The sequence below is a fragment of the Homarus americanus genome, unplaced genomic scaffold (genome assembly GCF_018991925.1).
Source record: "Homarus americanus isolate GMGI-L3 unplaced genomic scaffold, GMGI_Hamer_2.0 scaffold27555, whole genome shotgun sequence".
Lineage (NCBI taxonomy): Eukaryota > Metazoa > Arthropoda > Malacostraca > Decapoda > Nephropidae > Homarus > Homarus americanus.
Genome location: NW_024732490.1, coordinates 654 through 20,764, shown reverse-complemented (window position 1 = coordinate 20,764; position 20,111 = coordinate 654). Strand labels below are relative to the sequence as shown.

The following is a 20,111-nucleotide window of genomic DNA, read 5'->3' as shown; positions in this document are numbered from 1 at the left end:
CTACATATACTGAGAGTGAACACTAACAGCTAAGTCAGTGTTGGCATGATTCACAACAATATGGAAAGCGATTAATCACCTGACCAGTATGGGACGTCTTTCCACTGTTTTACTTTTGATAATTGAAGAGAAAAAAATTAATTATAAAGTCAAGCACATCAAGCTAGCACATGAATAGATAAATCACAAAACTACTATAAGAAACTACTTATTACTGTATACAAACTCATGTCAAATGCATCTAGTTCAAAATGCACAACATGAAACCATAAGGGTATTAGCTTAGCAACTCCAAGTGTTCTGGGTATGTATACAACGCAAAAATTAATATAACTTGGCCACACACGTCTTCAGAAATAAACAATCATGGTTAAGTATTTCCATTTTGATCATCCATAACAACCTCCAACACAACACTAAACCAAGAGCACAATAATGCGGCATGTGGAAAAGACCACACCAAACCAGACCGCTGTTCTAGGATTCTGTCTTATGTAATACTTGCAAGATATTATCATCCTGTTTAGACATATGTAAGGGAGAGAGGGGGGCATTCAAGTGAGGAGCATTATTATTGGCAGTATTAGAGAGGGGTGGATGGGGAGGAATGATTAGTTAGCACGAAGGCATCAGTGGCAACATGCATCACTCACACCACATTACTTACGTAGTGAGTGGGATGTTGTCCCTCTCAGCATATGCGTCATACATGGACTCTTGGCTGGTGAGAGAGTTTGTACCCTATTAACAAGAGCAATCGTCTCATGCCACAAACTACAAAAATGTAAGTGACAACCATAACCACTTTTAAGAGAAGAAAGATCACTGTAAAACATGGCGAACTCCATCACCGCTTCCTCCACCATCATCAGCTAATGAGAGCAAGTGTTTTATAGCCTCAGCCACACAATATCGACAGTGTTGCTTCTTAACATGCTTTTTTGGTTCCACTCATTGAATTAATTATCCAGCAGCCATGAGTTGTGAAACTGTAAACCTCAACCATATTTAACCAACTTATTTTCAGTATTGTGATATAAGCCCAGGAGGTTAAGGTTAGTATTTGCACATTGTATTTAGTAACAATATTATTTTAAGCACTTTTGACGAAGGGGTAGAACATCAGATTTCAGAAAAAAAGAAGGTTGTAGAAACAGTTTATTCCTGTACAGTCTAACTATTGACCAAGAAATGTAAAATAAAATAAAATAAATAAATAAAATAAAATAACATGTTAAACCCTAAGATGTGACACTCTAAACATTGAGTTACTAGAGTTAGCTAGTTGCCCATAACCAGAGGATTCTTAAACTGAAGCTACTGTATGATGCTTATATGAATGAACTTTAAGGGGACTCTCTTACTGTACAATTTACTACACTACAAAAAAGGGTTACATAGCCCAAATTACCCTACAAATTGTGTAGATAGAGCAAATGCAATGTTGAGAATGTGTACTACGAGATTACCTACTTTTATAAGACAGACAATAATACATCCACCAAAACAACACACATTAGTTCCTATCTGGACACTGACATACTCACTTGGACATAGGAAAGCTGTTCCTCTCATCATATGCATCATACATGTATTCGCTGTCAAATAAATATCTTTATATTAATTTGCTATAACTTTGCTATAACATAAAACAAATGACATAAATTACTAACCCCCAAAAATTTAATAAAAAATAAAATAATAACAATCATTTATAACATGAAAGAACTCCACCAAGACAGCAAACACAAACAGCCAAGAAGTAAAGATCAATTATCAACTTTACATTCATGGTGACCAGGTGACCAGGTCTCTGAGAATATCTTTAAGTAACATCACTGAATCAAAGTACACAGTTTGCTTGCTATATACACTATATATATATATATATATATATATATATATATATATATATATATATATATATATATATATATATATATATATATATATATATATATATATATATATATATATACATATATATAGAGTGGCTCTTTTCCCTATAGCATCATACTGATTCATTTAATTAGTAAATACCGGCAAAATACTGAATTATCCAAGAACAATTTTGATTTGAAATACACGGGTGAGATGCTTATGCTGTGTTTGGTTGTATTTTGTGTGTGTGTGTTCTTTCATGCCACTTTCTCTCTTCTACTAGTGTGGCCTTAAGTGGAGTCTCCTTCTTTCTGCTATGTTCCTCAACTAGTAGATATTTATAGCCATGTTTTTAAAGCCTTTCACCAAAGTACAGTACTCTTACAGTCCACCAAGGGCTATCATGGTGAGTTTGAGTATGCAGATAGAGTTACTATAGGAAGACAGAGTGAATTATCTGTCTGAGGAAAATTCTAAGTGATGGAGTCAAAGTGAATTATCAGATTGAAGAGATTCTTATTAATGAAGTATAAGCGTGACCTATCAGATTGAAGAGATTCTTATTAATGAAGTATAAGCGTGACCTATCAGATTGAAGGAGGCTCTACCTCAGTCCATACGCATCAATAAAGCATGCAACACTATGCATCAGGAGGTTATACAAATTATATGACATTAGCTTTTCTACAATAATTACACAAAAGTCAACCTGTTATCAAAAAATTTGATTTTCTCACTGTCACAGCTGCTAATAATTTTTGGGCTCCAAATGTGAGCATGCTGGTACTATAACTAATGTTTATGGTAGAGATTTATGTCATGTTCAAAAATCTATTTAAAAAATTCAAAACTTTGTTGAAACATAAATGTATCATTATACAAAAAAAACATAATGAGAGATTTCTTGTTACTGAGTAATTCTCTCAAATGTGTTTACATTGTAATCAAAGTACAGTAATTTGAAGGAGAAATTTGTGCATGTACAGCTACCTCCACTTATACCTGGTACAGTGGCTGGTCCATTTTGTGAAATATGGCAACTCTGTGTTTGTTTACATCTTGGAATGGCCCTAAGGAACCTCACAATAGTAGCCAGATTAAGGATGCTATATAAGCATTCCACAGAGTTGCCACATCTCACAAAATACACTAGGTATAAGGTTACTGTTCTTATGTATGATACAAAATTAAGCACAGCGCACAAAAAATTTAATGGACTCTACCAATTTTTGTCTGACCATAACCCTCTCTCCGTGTAATACTGTCACTACTTTTGGCTAGCTGGTTACAATTTGGAAGGAAGTGTTGACAGGAAAGGAAAGAATTGCCCTGTACTGTACTGTGCTGTATTGTATTCTGCAAGAAGGATGAATTAAATTATTGAAATGTATTGCAGCATGTATTTGTTTGTGTAGAAAAATTAAATGTGTAGAATAGAGTCTAGTAGAGGAGGAGAATCTATGTTGTACAGGGAAAGGATGAAGGCTGGGAAAGGTCTACAAGACTAAGTCTAAGAGGCTTGGGAATACATTCAAGAAACTGATGGGATAAGAATCACCAATACTCATACAGCATGATTAGAGGAACTGTTGTTACTCTACAGCATGATTAGAAGAACTGCTGTTACTCTACAGCATGATTAGAAGAACTGCTGTTACTCTACAGCATGATTAGAAGAACTGTTGTTACTCTACAGCATGATTAGAAGAACTGCTGTTACTCTACAGCATGATTAGAGAAATAGTTGTTACTCATACATCATTATTAAAAGAGGGGTCATTATTCACACAGTACGACTTGACAGAATTGTCATTACTCATACTGCATGATTAGCGGTCAAGTAACATGAAACAATGGAGTTAACGGTATCACCAAGGGATTTATGCAACCAGTAACGCCTCATATAAACTTGGTCTTTGGGAGACTATAGCAAGTACTAATTAATGTTGTTTTTCAGGGGAAGGAAAATAACTGCATTAGAAGGTTTATCTTTTCATCAGTACCGATAACTGGCAGATCTACTAATAGCATGAAAATCTTTAATAGCTCATACCTTGTATCTATGTGACAGATTTGTAATTTAAATATCAGTGAATTTCCAAAGACATGAATGTAAACCCAACAGAACTTTAGCCAATATTCATTAGTTCTTTCTTAAAATCACTTGTTACCTTCTATAATATGGTCACAGTGTACAGTATATACGTGTGGGTATTTCTATTCATTTTTAACCATTTCCTGTCACTCTACACTCATCTTGTCTCAATCTTCACTATAGTGTAATTTTTTGGTGATTTCTACAACCCTAGATCCACCTTACACAAGAGTGGCAGAGAAGCGAGGCACCTCATCTAAACAGTAAAGTCAACAACATATCGTTATTAATGTTTTGGTGTGGTAGCATGACTTTCTCAATACTGTACCTACATATAATATACTATACTGTATAGTTATATAATCTTTGAAGGGCCTTAAAATCTGGATGATTTTCATATTTGTTATTATGTAAATTCAAATTATAATCTTCAATTAAGTACTAGTTCTGAACTTTGATATTGATACTGATATTGAAATAGTTTATTTAATCAGAAAAATACAGATACCGAGTGGCTAATAATAACAATATTGACATGGTGAGCCAATTGAGAGCCTGAGCTTTTTTAGTGGCACTTGATATATACTGTCCCACACTTTGGAATTAAAATGGGTTCTTAATTTAGAAGTAATCATTACATCACATTGTCTTGTGTCTATTTCACTCACACATGCTGTTACTCATAAATCAACCCAGTGTCACCGCTCTGGGTGGGGACATGCTTGGCGGTCTCACTCCTAAGATGTAGCCATTACTAATTTAATCCAATCCACAACCAGAAAATGTCAGGATATTCATGTTGTGATTACTATGTCTGTCTTGGATGTTACATCGAAAAACAAATCCAACAATTACTAATATAAAAAGGTATCAATTTTTGCAGGGAATAATGCCTATTCTACATGTTTCTTAAAATAAAATAAAATTTATTTCTTTTTAAACAGCCACAAATATACTGTTAACAATGGAGTTATGATACACCCTTGATTTTTTTCTTCAGTTTTTTACATAAATTTACAGCACAAAAAATGACTAAATGGAATTTTAATTAATGTTATCCGCTCTTTATAAAAATGAGACAGTTGCAGAAAGTCTGGGTTAGTAGCTTTACTGATCATCAAACACTAGCACTGTAATTACTGTGATTAATATCAAGGATGCTGCAAAGTCTTGACCCCATACAGGCAACAAACCAAGGATGCTTATACCAAAACAAGGCCAATGGTCAATTAACTTACGATTCATTGAGAGGTCCTGGATATGGTTCAGTCTTCCGGTACAAAGATGATAACTGAACAGCCAGAACCATCGCCGGCAGGAAGAAGAAGAACACCCAGCCCACACTCGCCCAAAAGCCATTCTGAAGGAAAATTATGAAGTGATTATTTTCAATCAGTCATACAACAAGACATAGAGAGTAAGAACAAGGCTAAATGCTGTTCAGCCATCATTAATTAATTCCATACATTACCAGTACATTCTGAATTCTAAAAAAACAAAATTATGGGAGGCCAGTAATTAGAGTACTAAAATGAAAAGAATATTCTCCACGAGTCACAAAGACAAGTTACCATCCTTTTCACACCAGGTCCTTAAGCAGCAGGTTAAGCTTCCCCCGTGTTGACACTTTTGAAAAAAAATCAAAGCTATGGGCCAAAACATTTTCTCTCAGAATTGAATACTGTACATATGTGTTTTAAGTAGTACTGTACTTTATTATGCTCATCCGGACTAACAGAAATTCACCAAAATCAGCTTTGAAAAATTAATGGAGGCAGGTAATTAGGGTGACAAATTGAATTATATTTTCCATGAGACGTTTGGACATTATGTTAGAAAATAATGTCTATATCTATCATAACAAGATTTTGAAAATTTTAGGTAATTTTTTCATCATGCCAAGAAATTTTATTCAGACTTAAAGGATAAATCTTTAACTGGTCTTCGGTAAGTTAGAAAAATTAATGAAATTGTAAGAACCTTGGTCCCATCATCTCCAGTGTACTGTATATAAGTACAGGGTGTATATAAAAATGTCATTACAAAAACATGGTGATGACACATGAGAGCTACTCACAAAAGGATACATGATGTCTTTGCACACTGCAGATGTGGAGGCATTGTATATTGTTGACACGGGTCCACACCGACCAACGTCATTTTCCACCGCTAATTCCACGTGCCACACATATTCGTCTACGTCTGCCAGAAAATCTTCTGAGAATCTGGCTACAAGCTGTAAGAAAGTGTAAAGCGTGAGAAAAATTAAAGACAAGATATCTGGAAATATGATGATGAAATAAAAGTGATAAATATAGAAGTAGCATACATAGTATAGGAGCTTATGTAATCCTGTAAAAATTCCATGTTAATTTTTGACACCATACATCATATTAATCCTTATAACATGTAGAATAAGAAAAACTATGGTGTCATTTTTTCTCAACGGTTTATTATAAATTTTATGCCATCAAAAAAGTTTTATCAAAGAGTGGAGTAATCAACCACAAATGTAATACTGTACCATTAATTCCTAAGTAACTTAAAACATGATTAATAACATATGAAAATGTTGCATTATACGATCACAATTTAACATAATATATTATGAATACTGTTATAATATCTTAAGTGTTACAAACACGGCTGCTCATATATGCCATCCTGTCCCTGGCAAAGAAGAGAATGCAGTAAGTAAAAATGACTGCTTAAGACAAATACTAGAAATTAAACATTTACTGTACATGATACCATTATCTGACAAGCTTAGAACATCCATTTTATATTTATTATTAATTTATAGTACTGTATTATACATCATGTGTATACAAGTCATAAGCTATTATTTATGACATTGCTTCAGTCCTCATCATCAGATTCTTCTGTGTAAAACACAAATTCCTTCGTCTTGTTTCGACATTTTTCATCATTTGCTGACAGTTACACATCTCAGTGCATGCCATGTTACTCATTCTGCATGAACAATGACCCACATTTGCTGATGCAACATCCACACTTAACAAGCTCTGTGATAGCTTCTGGAGCTGGTGACAGGTCTGATATTACTGATATGAAACAGTCATTTTCAATCTTCCAGCCATGCTCCAATGGTGAAAAGCATCTCACTGTCTGCATCAAAAGACCACAAAAGGGCTTGATACCTTGCTCTCAATATATGATACTTTTGAGTTGCTGCAGTCGGTGGTAGTTTTTCAGCCTCTGCCTACATTTTCTTGAAAAAATGCCATCTAAGTTCTGACAGTTCAGTGAAAGTCATTCATGGACAGTAGAGCTTACATACAAATTCATCTAGACCAACATACATATGACTGCAGGAGGGGCATTTGGCCAACTCAGCATCTTGAATGCATTTAGGACCTTTGTGTTAGATTTCATCAAAGTGCTCCAACATGTTTTCTTTCCTTTGACAGCAAATTTTCCTGTGCAGTCAGATCCTGTGAAGGCATAAAAACCTGAAATGCTCTCTGTAATGTCTGGCCCAATAGTATCATATATGGATTTGAAAGAAACAATGTGTTGTCACTTAACAGTTCCTGTTATCATACTTGCATTTTCTCCAAGTTGAGGCTGCTTTGATATGCCTAGAACAAATACATCAGTGTCTGGTGATATGATATGTAGAGTGCTGCCTTTCTGTGATGCATATATGGCATGAATGATGAGCAGAGCATCTGCTTCCTCATGGTTACTTTTTAACTGTTCAACATTTTCACCATTTGACTGAACACCGTCCTTTGTTGATAGCACAAATGAGGTTTTGCTTGAGTGGAACAGAAGCAATGCTTTGTTTCCTAGGCAGGTGGCCAATGATGATTTTGTCTTGTCGTTGCTGAGTAATTTCTTGAGTGAGACTTTAATCTGTGTTGAATCTCTTATTTCATAGCTGTATGCATTTGCTTCTTTGCCATAGTACCAGTTTCTTGTTCTTTGTTTTAGCGAGTGGCCTATGTCATAATGATCAAAGACAAGGTGTAAAGCATCATAACTTTTTGCCCTCGCTGATAATGTGTTGATGAAGTGGTCTGCAAACTCTGCACATTTTTGACAGACAAAGTTGACAATTCGTGAACTATTGCCGTGCCATCAATGATGAGTCTTATGACATGGTTCCTTTTGTGGATCTGCGATGCTTTCAACATCAGTACTGTACACACTTCACTTTTTGGAGCTGCTTCAAGGAGACCCATGAGCTTGATTTTGTCTTGGTAAACAAGGACAGAACCATCTGGGGAGAAGAGAGATCCTGGCAAGCAAATGAATTCATACATGTTAACCTTTTGTAGATTGAATTCATCATGGAATCTTGCGATGATTAGCAGTCTATTAAACAAAGATCTATCCTGCTTAAGTTCTATAGCTAGTGAAGGTAATTTGATGCTTGAAGTCTTGTTTGCTGCTTTCCATGACAGAAGATTAACCTTGGACATCTTTTCCTCTAATATAGATAGACTCAAAGTACCAGTATTTAAGGTATATTAATAATTTGTGAAACATGCACATATTACAAACTGCAATCCCAACATAATTTGTGAACAAAAACATTGTGGAAAATAATACTATGTCAGACATATTAATGGAGAAGGGGAAAAAAGAAGAAAAGCTGAAGACAAAGATAAGAAAAATATCTGTATCATAGATTCAAAAGTCACAAATCTCTTTACCTTTTTTTCTTTTCACTTATGACTTCCCCCTATACTGAATGGTGCCCAAGACCAAACATCCTCTCATTCTTTTGTCTAATTCATTTGTATTATTCCTCATCCTGGAACACCATAGTAGAATATATATAACACGGCAGTCAGCACACCAGGAAAGAAAAATGATGTTCTTTACTGAGAGGAGAGGAGAGAAGAGAGGAGAGAGTGAGAGAGAAAGAGAGAGAGAGTTTTACCTGGGTCACTTCCCGAGAGCCATTAACGCGAAGGTAGTATTGTGCGAACTCAGCTTGGTTGATGAGATCTCCAATAGCTTCACGTAAGCTTGTCTTGTTGAATTTCAGGTGCTCGTTGAGTCGTGCAGTAGTTTTCTTTAGATTCTTCGTCAGTGAACCAATTGATGTCACCCATCGTTGCAAGCCCTGACAGTGCATAAAATAAATATATGAATCTTTCTCATGAAAGATTTACTAGTCCTGTAATTTAATCACTAAGAAGCAATTTTTGGTTTTATCAACTTCATAATGTAACTCTGAGTCTTACAGTACTGGAGACAATAAATAGCCTTAAATAATACTGATAAAAGAGGAAAGAAAAAATAAATAGACTAGTATGACCATTGTCATGGCCAATTAATCATGAAGAGCAAAAGAATATTGTAATTTACTAAATGATCAATTTCAAAAGAAAAAATATGTGTTGGAGGTACAGAAGTTGTAAATTAACATTTATACAACATAAAAGTATTACAAGTACGTAGCTTCAATGATGTAAATATTACCTCTAAGAAAAGGGCATCATTTTTAAGCTTGAAAGACACTTGGTGATATCCATTTGGCAACTGGTCAGCTGTCTGGTTCAGTAAGGCTGCTAACTCCATCAAGTCAATTGTAAGAACTTTCTTTTCTAACTGTAAAACAATGTCATATATATTAAATTGAATATCATCACCATCACCATTCTATGGCCATTTTTCATGCATGTGATTCCATAACAAATTTCCACTGTAATTCTTCATGTCAAACTATATTAAGAACTCAACAAAATCTAAAATATAACTTATTACAAACAAGCAAGTCATTCTGTTCATAAAAATTGCTTGATAACTTAATCTACTGATCCTTACAATATCAGTATAGTAGTCCCATGTGTCCTTGTCAGCAACTGAGGAGTTGGCCAGCTCCCACAGCTGTTCTTTGGCATCCCTTGACAAGATCTCAACATTTGTATCAACACGAATTTCGTTCATCAGTTGTTCAATCTGAAAGGAGAAGGTGTACAGCAAATACAGGTTAAAGATGGAGTTGAAGAACATGTGCTACAGAAGTATGTACCACAACTAGAGTGTGAAGGGCACAGTGTGTACATCATTCAGCTCAATCAAGATTCATAATTAAAGAATTTAGTCCAGTTAAATATTAATTACAGTGAGCTGTACAAACCTTTTCATCAAGATTAAGTCGTTTCTTATAGTCCTGGAGTTCTGCTAGGATGCTGTCTATGTGGTCCAGACTCAACACTGAGTAGAGAGACTGATTCTTGTGACACTTACTGTGGGGAGACAAAAAGTTGTTTGTTATCAGGATTCATTATATGGTAATGTAATAATGAACAATGTTAGGCATTCCATTACAACACTATTTATAAACTCTATATTATAAAACCAATTATAACAGGAAACAAGAAATTGAAAGAAAAAGTTAGTTAAAGGGTTACAAAAATTGTGGATGCTATACTCTAGGTAGTTTTTGTTCCTAAAAGTTTATTGCAGAATTTTACCATATTCAGTAGACATTATTTGCATGATTTCTTGAACAATATTAAATGTGTTTGTTGTGTTACAAAACTCAACATTGTATTACACACAAAATGGATATTATGTAACAGTTTATTCCAGTATATATATATATATATATATATATATATATATATATATATATATATATATATATATATATATATATATATATATATTCATGTAAATCACAATGAAAACGTGGATAAGATAAATCTTGATAAAATCACAGAAGATGTCTTGAATAAAATAAAGCTAAGGTACTCGTTGTTTCCATTTTCCGTGTGATTTTATCAAGATATATATATATATATATATATATATATATATATATATATATATATATATATATATATATATATATATATATATATATATATATATATATATATATATATATATATATATATATATATATATATATATATATATATATATATATATATATATATATATATATATATATATATATATATATATATATATATATATATTAGTGTGTGTATTTATGCCTTCTTTCTTATTCTGTAGTGCATCTGTTATTTACCCAAAACTTCCTGAAATCTATATTTTTATTAGATAAAAAAGGAAATATATACTGCTTTAGAAAACTACCACATTCACAGGTAGGAAACATTAAGATTACTGCCAAGTGAGTGTTGGCTGGATGAGAAACAATCTTTATAAGAACCAAGAACCTAATACAGTAAACTGTATTTACTCACCTTATCATTTCAGTCAATCTTGGTGCCTCACCAGATGGATAATAGTCATTGAAGTTATATAGATCAGCAGCCACTGATAAAACTTCAGAGTGTGTTGGGTCACTGAGTGGGTCACACACCAGAATCTCACTGGCACTGCCCACGACAAACAGTGCAGTAGTACACGCCATGATCACCGCAGAGAAGAGGAATGTCAACCCAACACCACTGGAAGAGGGAGAATAAAGTCTGATTGAGAAAGAAATAATAAGCAGTATCTTTGTTTCTTGAATACTATACAACTGTTTTCAAAGTGAGTGGAAATTCTAATCTTTGTACAGTATACATAAATAAAGAAATTCTTACATCTATGTCCAGACAATTTACCATATACAATAAAGAAAAAAATAATAATTAGCTGTCAATTGTTTTACCATGGAAGCTACAGTAGTACAGTAAATCATCACTCTAACCTTCCTACAACTCAACACACCACAACACTTTCAGTTATTTAAAGGGACATAATAAATGAAAAGAAGATTGAGGAGAAACTTTACAGGCTGGCAGTTATAACCATCATTGTATTTGGAGAATAAGATTATAGATATGGTTGAAATTATATTTATTATTTTATTACCATCACGACTGCCCTCTCACTTTTTATCTCTTAGTCTCACATTCGTCATACTCACCACATGAGCCAAGAGGCACCGGCAGCCTTGTGGCATGAAGAGGCTCCATCAGGCCGGCGACCACAGCAGCCAATAACAACACCCAAGGTGAAGCAGAGTGTTATCACTAGCAGCAATATGCAGAGGCCCATGAAGCCCCAGGATCTGAAAAAAATAATTTACTTTCGTAATAAACAGCATGAGCTCACAGAGGTCCCCAATACGAACGTCCATCTTACGGACGCCCAACAATACGAACTGGGTTAAGCTTTAAATTTACAGTAAGTATTCTATGTACGTGATGACTTATTTTATATTTTCATAAACTATATTTTGTCATTCTCTTAAATTAAGTGATTTTAGGTGTATATAAGGACTTTGGCTATGATATAGTGGGATTTTAAACATTGTTCTGTAAGTATGGTACTGTATGTACGTTGCATGTGTTCCGACTTATGTACATTTCCAACTTAAGAACGTCCTCAGGAACGGAACCCATTCGTAGCCCGGGGACCCCCCTGTAGATGTAACAGCTGACACAAGTGCAAGCCTGATCACATGCATTTTTTAATTCAATTTGGTTAAGACAACAGTTTGATCCCATGGCCAGCTAAGTCTAAAGTACCTACATCATCTATGGTTATAAATGACAGTCTTCTAGTGTTGATCAGCTATTTTCAGCCATAGTTACTTAAAGGGGAGAATATTCAACAGCTACACTAGTCAGGGGAAAACAATGCATCATAATTAAAGACCAGTCACCCACCTGTACATAGCATATTCATTTATCCCATCCTGCATGATTCTTAAGTATGTGTTTATCTTCCTCAGATAGACATTGGATTCCCTTGGGTAAGAGTCAGGATTCTGAGACTCACTAAGATCAATTGGCTGCAGTATTCGGTGAATTTTCTCAGCTGCGTCCTCCAGCTGACCTCCTGTAAGCAGTGAAATACAATATATAATACAGGTACTGATTTCTTCAATGATAAGTGAACAGTTCTGATCAAAGTTTGTATTACAGTATTTCTCCAGACTTACTCTTGCCGACAAAACCTGGACAAGAGTATTATGGACTACTGTTTATTTGTCCCTTACTGTAGTACTATAAAAAACCTACTCTAGTATTTCTCGTCCCCGTGAAGGTTTCTGTACTCCTTGATCCACCCAACACAAACAGAAAAGTAATGAAAATAGATATATAATTTCATACAGTACAGTATACTGTACTGTATACTGTATATTAGATTGAACAAAGTAAAAATGTCATTTTATTTTGCTTTTAATTTTGACATATCACGGATAGTTTTTATTACTTGATAATTTAATAATACTGTTTTCACAATGAAAAATTAAAAAAATCAACTGAAACTTGCACTCAGTTCTTTTCTTTCAATCACTACTAATAAACACAAATAAAAACAGGATAAAGTGTCCACAACTCCTCACCTGCATCTAATATCTTCTCCTTGATTTCGGGTATTGAACTTTGAACTTTGTTTTGGATCTCTGTCGCGATTGAATCAAACGCTCGCTTTCCTCGCTTCACCACAATCTCTATATCGTTTTCTATGAGAGCGGTTACTTCGTCAAGCTTTGATTCAACATTCGGAAGCTGAAAATAAATAAAAATAATAATAAGTAAGTTGATAGGAAACATCGTAACACCATAACATGTAATCCTACATCTTATTTCTTCTGATTAACTGTCTCTCTCAACCCATATCTATATTTTTATTTAATTATACGCTAACAAGTCATTTTCATTATCATTATTATTATTATTATTACCAGAAAAAAGTATATATGTATATAACTTGATCATTTTTACTAATTAACAGCAACAGAACAGCTTAATTAAATCCAAGGCACTACTGTATAAGTTAAGTCAATATCTAGGTTGATATGCAGAACTGGCCGTCTCCTGGCTCTCTGGTCATCTTCTGGTGGTGCGGGAGGTGATTAATATCTCTCACTGAAGCACGACCATGGGAGACATGTGTGTATTCCCCCATAATGCTGGTTCTTGCCTGTGTTTAGTCTACAATCCAGCACACTTGCTAGTTTGTCATATAGTACAGTACAGTACAATATTCACAAACCCACATCTATGTTCTGCTCCTAATGTACTCTTCTTCTCTCTCTCTTTATTTGCTGATTCCTCTTGTCTGTCTTCATATTTTTCCAATTTTCATTTGTTTATCTTAGACCATTTCCCATCACTTCTGTTACTTCCTACTTTCCTCCTATATTGCAAACTTGTTCAAGCAACTCTCTTCATAATATCTAACTTCGTACACACACGCACACACAGCTGATGGATACAGTACACTGAGGTCCAGGAAGGTCATTCAACAAATACTTCGTAAATGTTGTTAATGGATCTATCAAGCTGACTGTACACACAGCCTGTAATTTAACTGACTAAGGAAGACTCACGAACATCTTGTCCTGAACCTCCAAAAACATTAATATATCTACTGGTAAAAAAGAATATCAGTAGACCCTGGTGAAGCTGACATCATCATCATATCCCTACTGCTACAGTATATACTGTACTGTCTAGGCAAAAAAGCTAAGAATTTTGGTGAGTTACAAATTGGTCTTTTCCATAATTCTTCATTTTGAAGAACATTAGCTTAAAAAATTATTCAAATAACAGTAAAGCATTCAAACACAGTGGAAATTCTCCAGTGACTATCAGAGCACAAGAGTTAACTGAAGAGATCCTACATGTCAAAAAATACAGTAACTTCTTATGTACAATAACTGTAGGAATACTAGTTTGAGAAATGAAAGAAAAAAGTTTCATCTCTTTCTCTTTCTGTTTTTCTTCATAAAAAAAAACATACCGTAACAAATTCCAACATGCTATGTGACCATTAACAAAAAAAATTTGTCTTTGAAATCTCAATTATTTTTTAATTAAAAAAGGGTTTATAGATAACAAAAGAGAGGTTAGTAGTATACTGTAGACAAAGGCTTGAAAACACTATCTATATATATTCTGAAGGTCAACATGCAAATGGATCGTGCGAAACATATCACGGTTCATGCATCATAAAAAATATTTACCAAGCACAAAGCAAAGTATCAAAGTATCAAACTGAAATAAAATAATGTGTATCAAGAAGCAGCATTCTCTTCATTTGTCTAATACAGTAATTATTATGGTTACATTACATGCTTTCCAAGTTACCTGAGGCAAAACATCGGTCTCCAGATACTGTGAGGAAGGAACCACACGAGTTAGTGCCATTACCCTGGTCAACCTCTACAGTGCTGCTAAACTTCTTCCTCCCATTTATCAAAACAATTACACTATGAGTCAAACTGATAAGAGTAATTAATATTTAATGTTTTACAATAATATGGATGAAAACTAAATGTCAACAAAGGTATGGTGGTGACATGTCCATTGTCCATTACCATCCATCCATATTTAAAACTAATACAGAAGTTCAGCTCACACTGGTGTTATAAAAGCCTTAGCCCATATCAATTAACATTATCATTAAGATTTGTCTCATTAGTGTCAACAGACTAGAGATATGCAACGTCAACAGTCTACATCATTCTCTGTCTTAATCTGGGAGAGGAGATGACATGATACAAAACTTTCAACAGGGTTAGTATGGAAAGAGCTGTGGATTGCATATCTCTGCACTAGACAGTTACGTACAGCTAATTCCAAAGAAAATACTACTGAAAGACTCCATGTCACGTAAAATAGTACAGTATTTTGACACACTGCTGTCTACTCAGTAGTATTGTGTTAGTGTTCAAACTTTTATTAAACTGAAGCCAATTTCACAAAATGACACGGCTAACTGCAAGTTTTAGGCTCATGTTTTCATAATGATAATTTGTAGGTTGAAACCAAATAAACAAACATAAACTGTATGCCAAGAGGCCTTTTGTGCAAAAATGGAGTAAACCAAAGGTTTGATTTATTTTCCGTGTGATTCCATGTTCACTTAATGCTTAGAGGATGCAACATTGATCTCAAACTTGTGACAATTTCCCATCCATGCCTTTAATGGAAGACACGTTTCTATAATCAACAAGACTATTCTCTTGCCAAACTTCCTCAGCACAGTGACTACTCACAGGATTGCATTATTTGTTCGTATGCAAATTGCAAATTATTTACTGTACTTTAAGGAGTAGTGTATCTTCAACAAAGTCCATTCTTTATTATTTGCAACCACTCCATCAGAATTAGTAAATTGCAGGCTCTTGACACATGACAAACTTGTAGTCAAACTGTTTACCTATAGTGAAGTAACCAGACCAAATTCCATCATCACTTCATGCATCGCACGTACCCGATCAAAGTCATTATTTATCTTGAGCTTATCTGCGTATTCTGTGATGAGTTCATGACAGTCAGGCAGTGATTTACATGACTCTTGAAGCTCCCTCAGCCTGAAAGCGACATCACCCAGCCCTGAAAAAAAAGTTAATGTACTGTATTAGATGCACTATCCATTTTGTGGCACTTTTGTATATAAAAAAAATCATACATGTTTAGTTCTTCAATGAAATATAAACTATCTAATTCTCAACATGTTGTACAATACAAGCATTACAGTATATTTAAGGAAACTTTTTACCTAGCACAGTACTAAAAATCTAATATATTTAGTACAGTAATTATTAGTCTCATTAAATTCTTTACTCTTAGCACCATACTGTAACACCACCTACTGTCACTACACTCTTAGCACCATAATGTAACACCACCTACTGTCACTACACTCTTAGCACCATACTGTAACACCACATACTGTCTCTACACTCTTAGCACCATAATGTAACACCACCTACTGTCACTACAATCTTAGCACCATACTGTAACACCACCTACTGTCACTACACTCTTAGCACCATAATGTAACACCACCTACTGTCACTACAATCTTAGCACCATACTGTAACACCACATACTGTCTCTACACTCTTAGCACCATAATGTAACACCACCTACTGTCACTACACTCTTAGCACCATAATGTAACACCACCTACTGTCACTACAATCTTAGCACCATACTGTAACACCACATACTGTCTCTACACTCTTAGCACCATAATGTAACACCACCTACTGTCACTACAATCTTAACACCATAATGTAACACCACCTACTGTCACTACAATCTTAACACCATACTGTAACACCACCTACTGTCACTACAATCTTAACACCATACTGTAACACCACCTACTGTCACTACAATCTTAACACCATACTGTAACACCACCTACTGTCACTACAATCTTAGCATCATACTGTAACACCACCTACTGTCACTACAATCTTAACACCATACTGTAACACCACCTACTGTCACTACAATCTTAACACCATACTGTAACACCACCTACTGTCACTACAATCTTAACACCATACTGTAACACCACCTACTGTCACTACAATCTTAACACCATACTGTAACACCACCTACTGTCACTACAATCTTAACACCATACTGTAACACCACCTACTGTCACTACAATCTTAACACCATACTGTAACACCACCTACTGTCACTACAATCTTAACACCATACTGTAACACCACCTACTGTCACTACAATCTTAACACCATACTGTAACACCACCTACTGTCACTACAATCTTAACACCATACTGTAACACCACCTACTGTTACTACACTCTTAACACCATACCCACGACTACAACTCACTGCCAAAAAGTACAACCTGAACTATTAACTTTAAAACCATAATCACAACCGCAGTATAACTCTTCTGCTCTGACTGATATCTCCACTGTTGTTATAATAACCTCAAGGAACAAACAACTCACCACTCTGTAGATTTGATGTCTGGTCCTGTAGTTGTAGTGTTGTGTTCTTGATTTCCCAGAGGTCCTTCTTGATGACTGACAAGCTTGTGGCAATGGCTGTCAGGTTGTCAATGGCCACAGCTTTGGTTACTCGCGCCAGTTCACTCTTAACAAGCTCACCACTACCTGCAAATGCAAATTATTTTTTTTCTTTTATACACGAGAAGTTTATTAGCCCCTAAAGTAAGATTCTAACCCCATGAGTATTTTCAATTCATTAACCCTTCAATAAGAGGACTTAACACCTTGAGTAGACTGATAACACCTTAAGTAGACTGACAATCCTTTGAGTAGACTGGCAACCCCTTGAGTAGACTGACAACCCCTTGAGTAGACTGACAACCCCTTGAGTAGACTGACAACCCCTTGAGTAGACTGACAACCCCTTGAGTAGACTGACAACCCCTTGAGTAGACTGGCAACCCCTTGAGTAGACTAACAACCCCTTGAGTAGACTGGCAACCCCATGAGTCCAATTAATTAGCCCATTCATTTATTTTTACTTTTCAATATGAGGATTTAACCCCTTGAGTAAAGTACATTGAAAGCCCCATGAGTACAATATCTTAACACTAAGTATGATGATCAATTCCTTCAGGTGCAACATCTCTGTACAGTACTCAGGGGATTATACAGGTACAGTAGCTAAAACAACTATCTGTGCAGGTGGGGGTCGATATGCTCCAAAATTTTACGTGTGACTAGTGACAGCCCTCATATACCCAAAATTTATCATCCATGGTCTCATATTGTTTCCCATAAAGTATGCACAGATAGTTGTTTTAGCTACTGTACAGTATATATAATATCTAACCAACTTGTAAAGCAATTAAAACACATTAAATAAACAATCTAAACCATAGGAGTACAGTATTATTTTAACCTGACACCACTGTACTGGATAAGACTTGTACACACAGACCCCAAGAGCTGCCAACTACAGTAATTACAGCACCAATAACCAATTTACAGACTCAAAATTACAGGTGTAAACTGTATTTAATGTGGGTATTTTCTCATTTAACTCAACTATCATCTCTTCACCAATGGCAAAAAATTAGACTTAATGATACCTGCTGAGCTGCTCATCAATCATATCTGAGGGTTGGCGACCATGGCCCTCCACTCAGGCTGTCTTTACCCAACCATCCTCAATTTTATGTCTCTACAGGAACCGTGGCTTTTAATAATATCCCTCCTTCCTGGTCTCTGCCTTCCCCTAATCTTCCCCCACTTAAGCTCATTCATTAATATCTCCACCATCACTAATTATATGACTAAAGTTTCTCATTTTCCCTATTCTAAAAAGTTTCAATATTTCTCTTATGCTAACAAGTTTTAAAGAGGGAAAAAGAAGAAAAAAAATAATATGTAAAACAGGTCCCTAATCTGCATATCTTAAAGCTTGTTTGTTTTAAGATGGATGGATGATGACTTAGGTATATGCAACCAGACTCCCTCAAAACACATAAGCACACCCAGGACCCCCGCCCCCCACCATACACACTCACTAAACACTAAAATTAATAACCATGGAATTGAACGAAAAGTTATTGCAATTCTTGGCTCAATTTCCCTTACATTCACCCAGATAAATGAGAAGCATTAGTACTGGCAGGGGGGACGTTATACATGTAGGCAGGGGGTTGGGGGGGAGGTGGACGCTATACATGAAAAGTGTGGAGTAACTTACTGTCCAGTTTATTGAAGAGAACATTCTGCAATTCCCGGTAGTTGCTTACTAGTAGATTCTGCACCTCCTGTAACAACACAACACATACATGTTAGCCAAGGATGTCTCTCTCAAACCAAATAAATAAATAAAAATTAAAGTCTTCCTTGGTCTATATCCACTTCCCATTATCATCAGTTTTGCTCTAACCTCTTTTGTATTTAACAGACAGACAGACATGGTAAAAACAATAACCACCATTTGATCTTTATACTGAGGTTAAGACTTAAGAAATATATAAGTAACTTCCTTCCCCAATACCCAGGGAGGAAGGGATGATGCTGACGAAGTACCACCACCCAATCCCGACAGGTAGCTAGGTAGTGAGAGGTGGCTGGTGTTAACTAGGGGATGGTTGGTTCCTCAGTAAGTTAGGCGACTGCTCTCTCTCTCTCTCTCTCTCTCTCTCTCTCTCTCTCTCTCTCTCTAGCAGCGCTCCTACACAGTTATCAGGGCGAGTATCAGCAGCCAGCGGCACGACCCTCGCCCTGTGGTGGGTTCAGCGTCAGCGTACACACAAAAATCTCGTGGGTTCGCGCTGGCAGCTTCCCCCATCACTTCGGCTTACCCACCTACCGCGAGCCTACTGCCATGAAATACTGTATACCGTATATATACAAATCCAGATCAGAGTATACAAAGTGTAAGCCCTGGTTAGAGTTTGAGGCGAGGAAAGTATACCCC

At 35.5% G+C, this 20,111-nt stretch overlaps 1 protein-coding gene across 5 annotated transcripts; it reads right to left on the bottom strand.

Moving 5' to 3' along the window:
• Window positions 1–60: 60 nt before the first annotated feature.
• On the bottom strand, window positions 61–19,455 carry LOC121868882 (prominin-1-like; the record flags this gene model as incomplete). Of its 5 annotated transcripts, XM_042369875.1 has the most annotated exon segments (17): window positions 61–112; window positions 668–721; window positions 1,548–1,598; window positions 5,215–5,336; window positions 6,054–6,212; window positions 8,889–9,074; window positions 9,434–9,562; window positions 9,779–9,913; window positions 10,095–10,203; window positions 11,173–11,379; window positions 11,844–11,987; window positions 12,589–12,760; window positions 13,272–13,437; window positions 15,022–15,048; window positions 16,151–16,272; window positions 17,657–17,821; window positions 19,389–19,455. In XM_042369875.1, coding segments are annotated over 17 exon segments (2,052 nt in total), but the record flags the coding sequence as incomplete, so codon positions are not given.
• Between the last annotated feature and the right edge of the window lie 656 nt (window positions 19,456–20,111).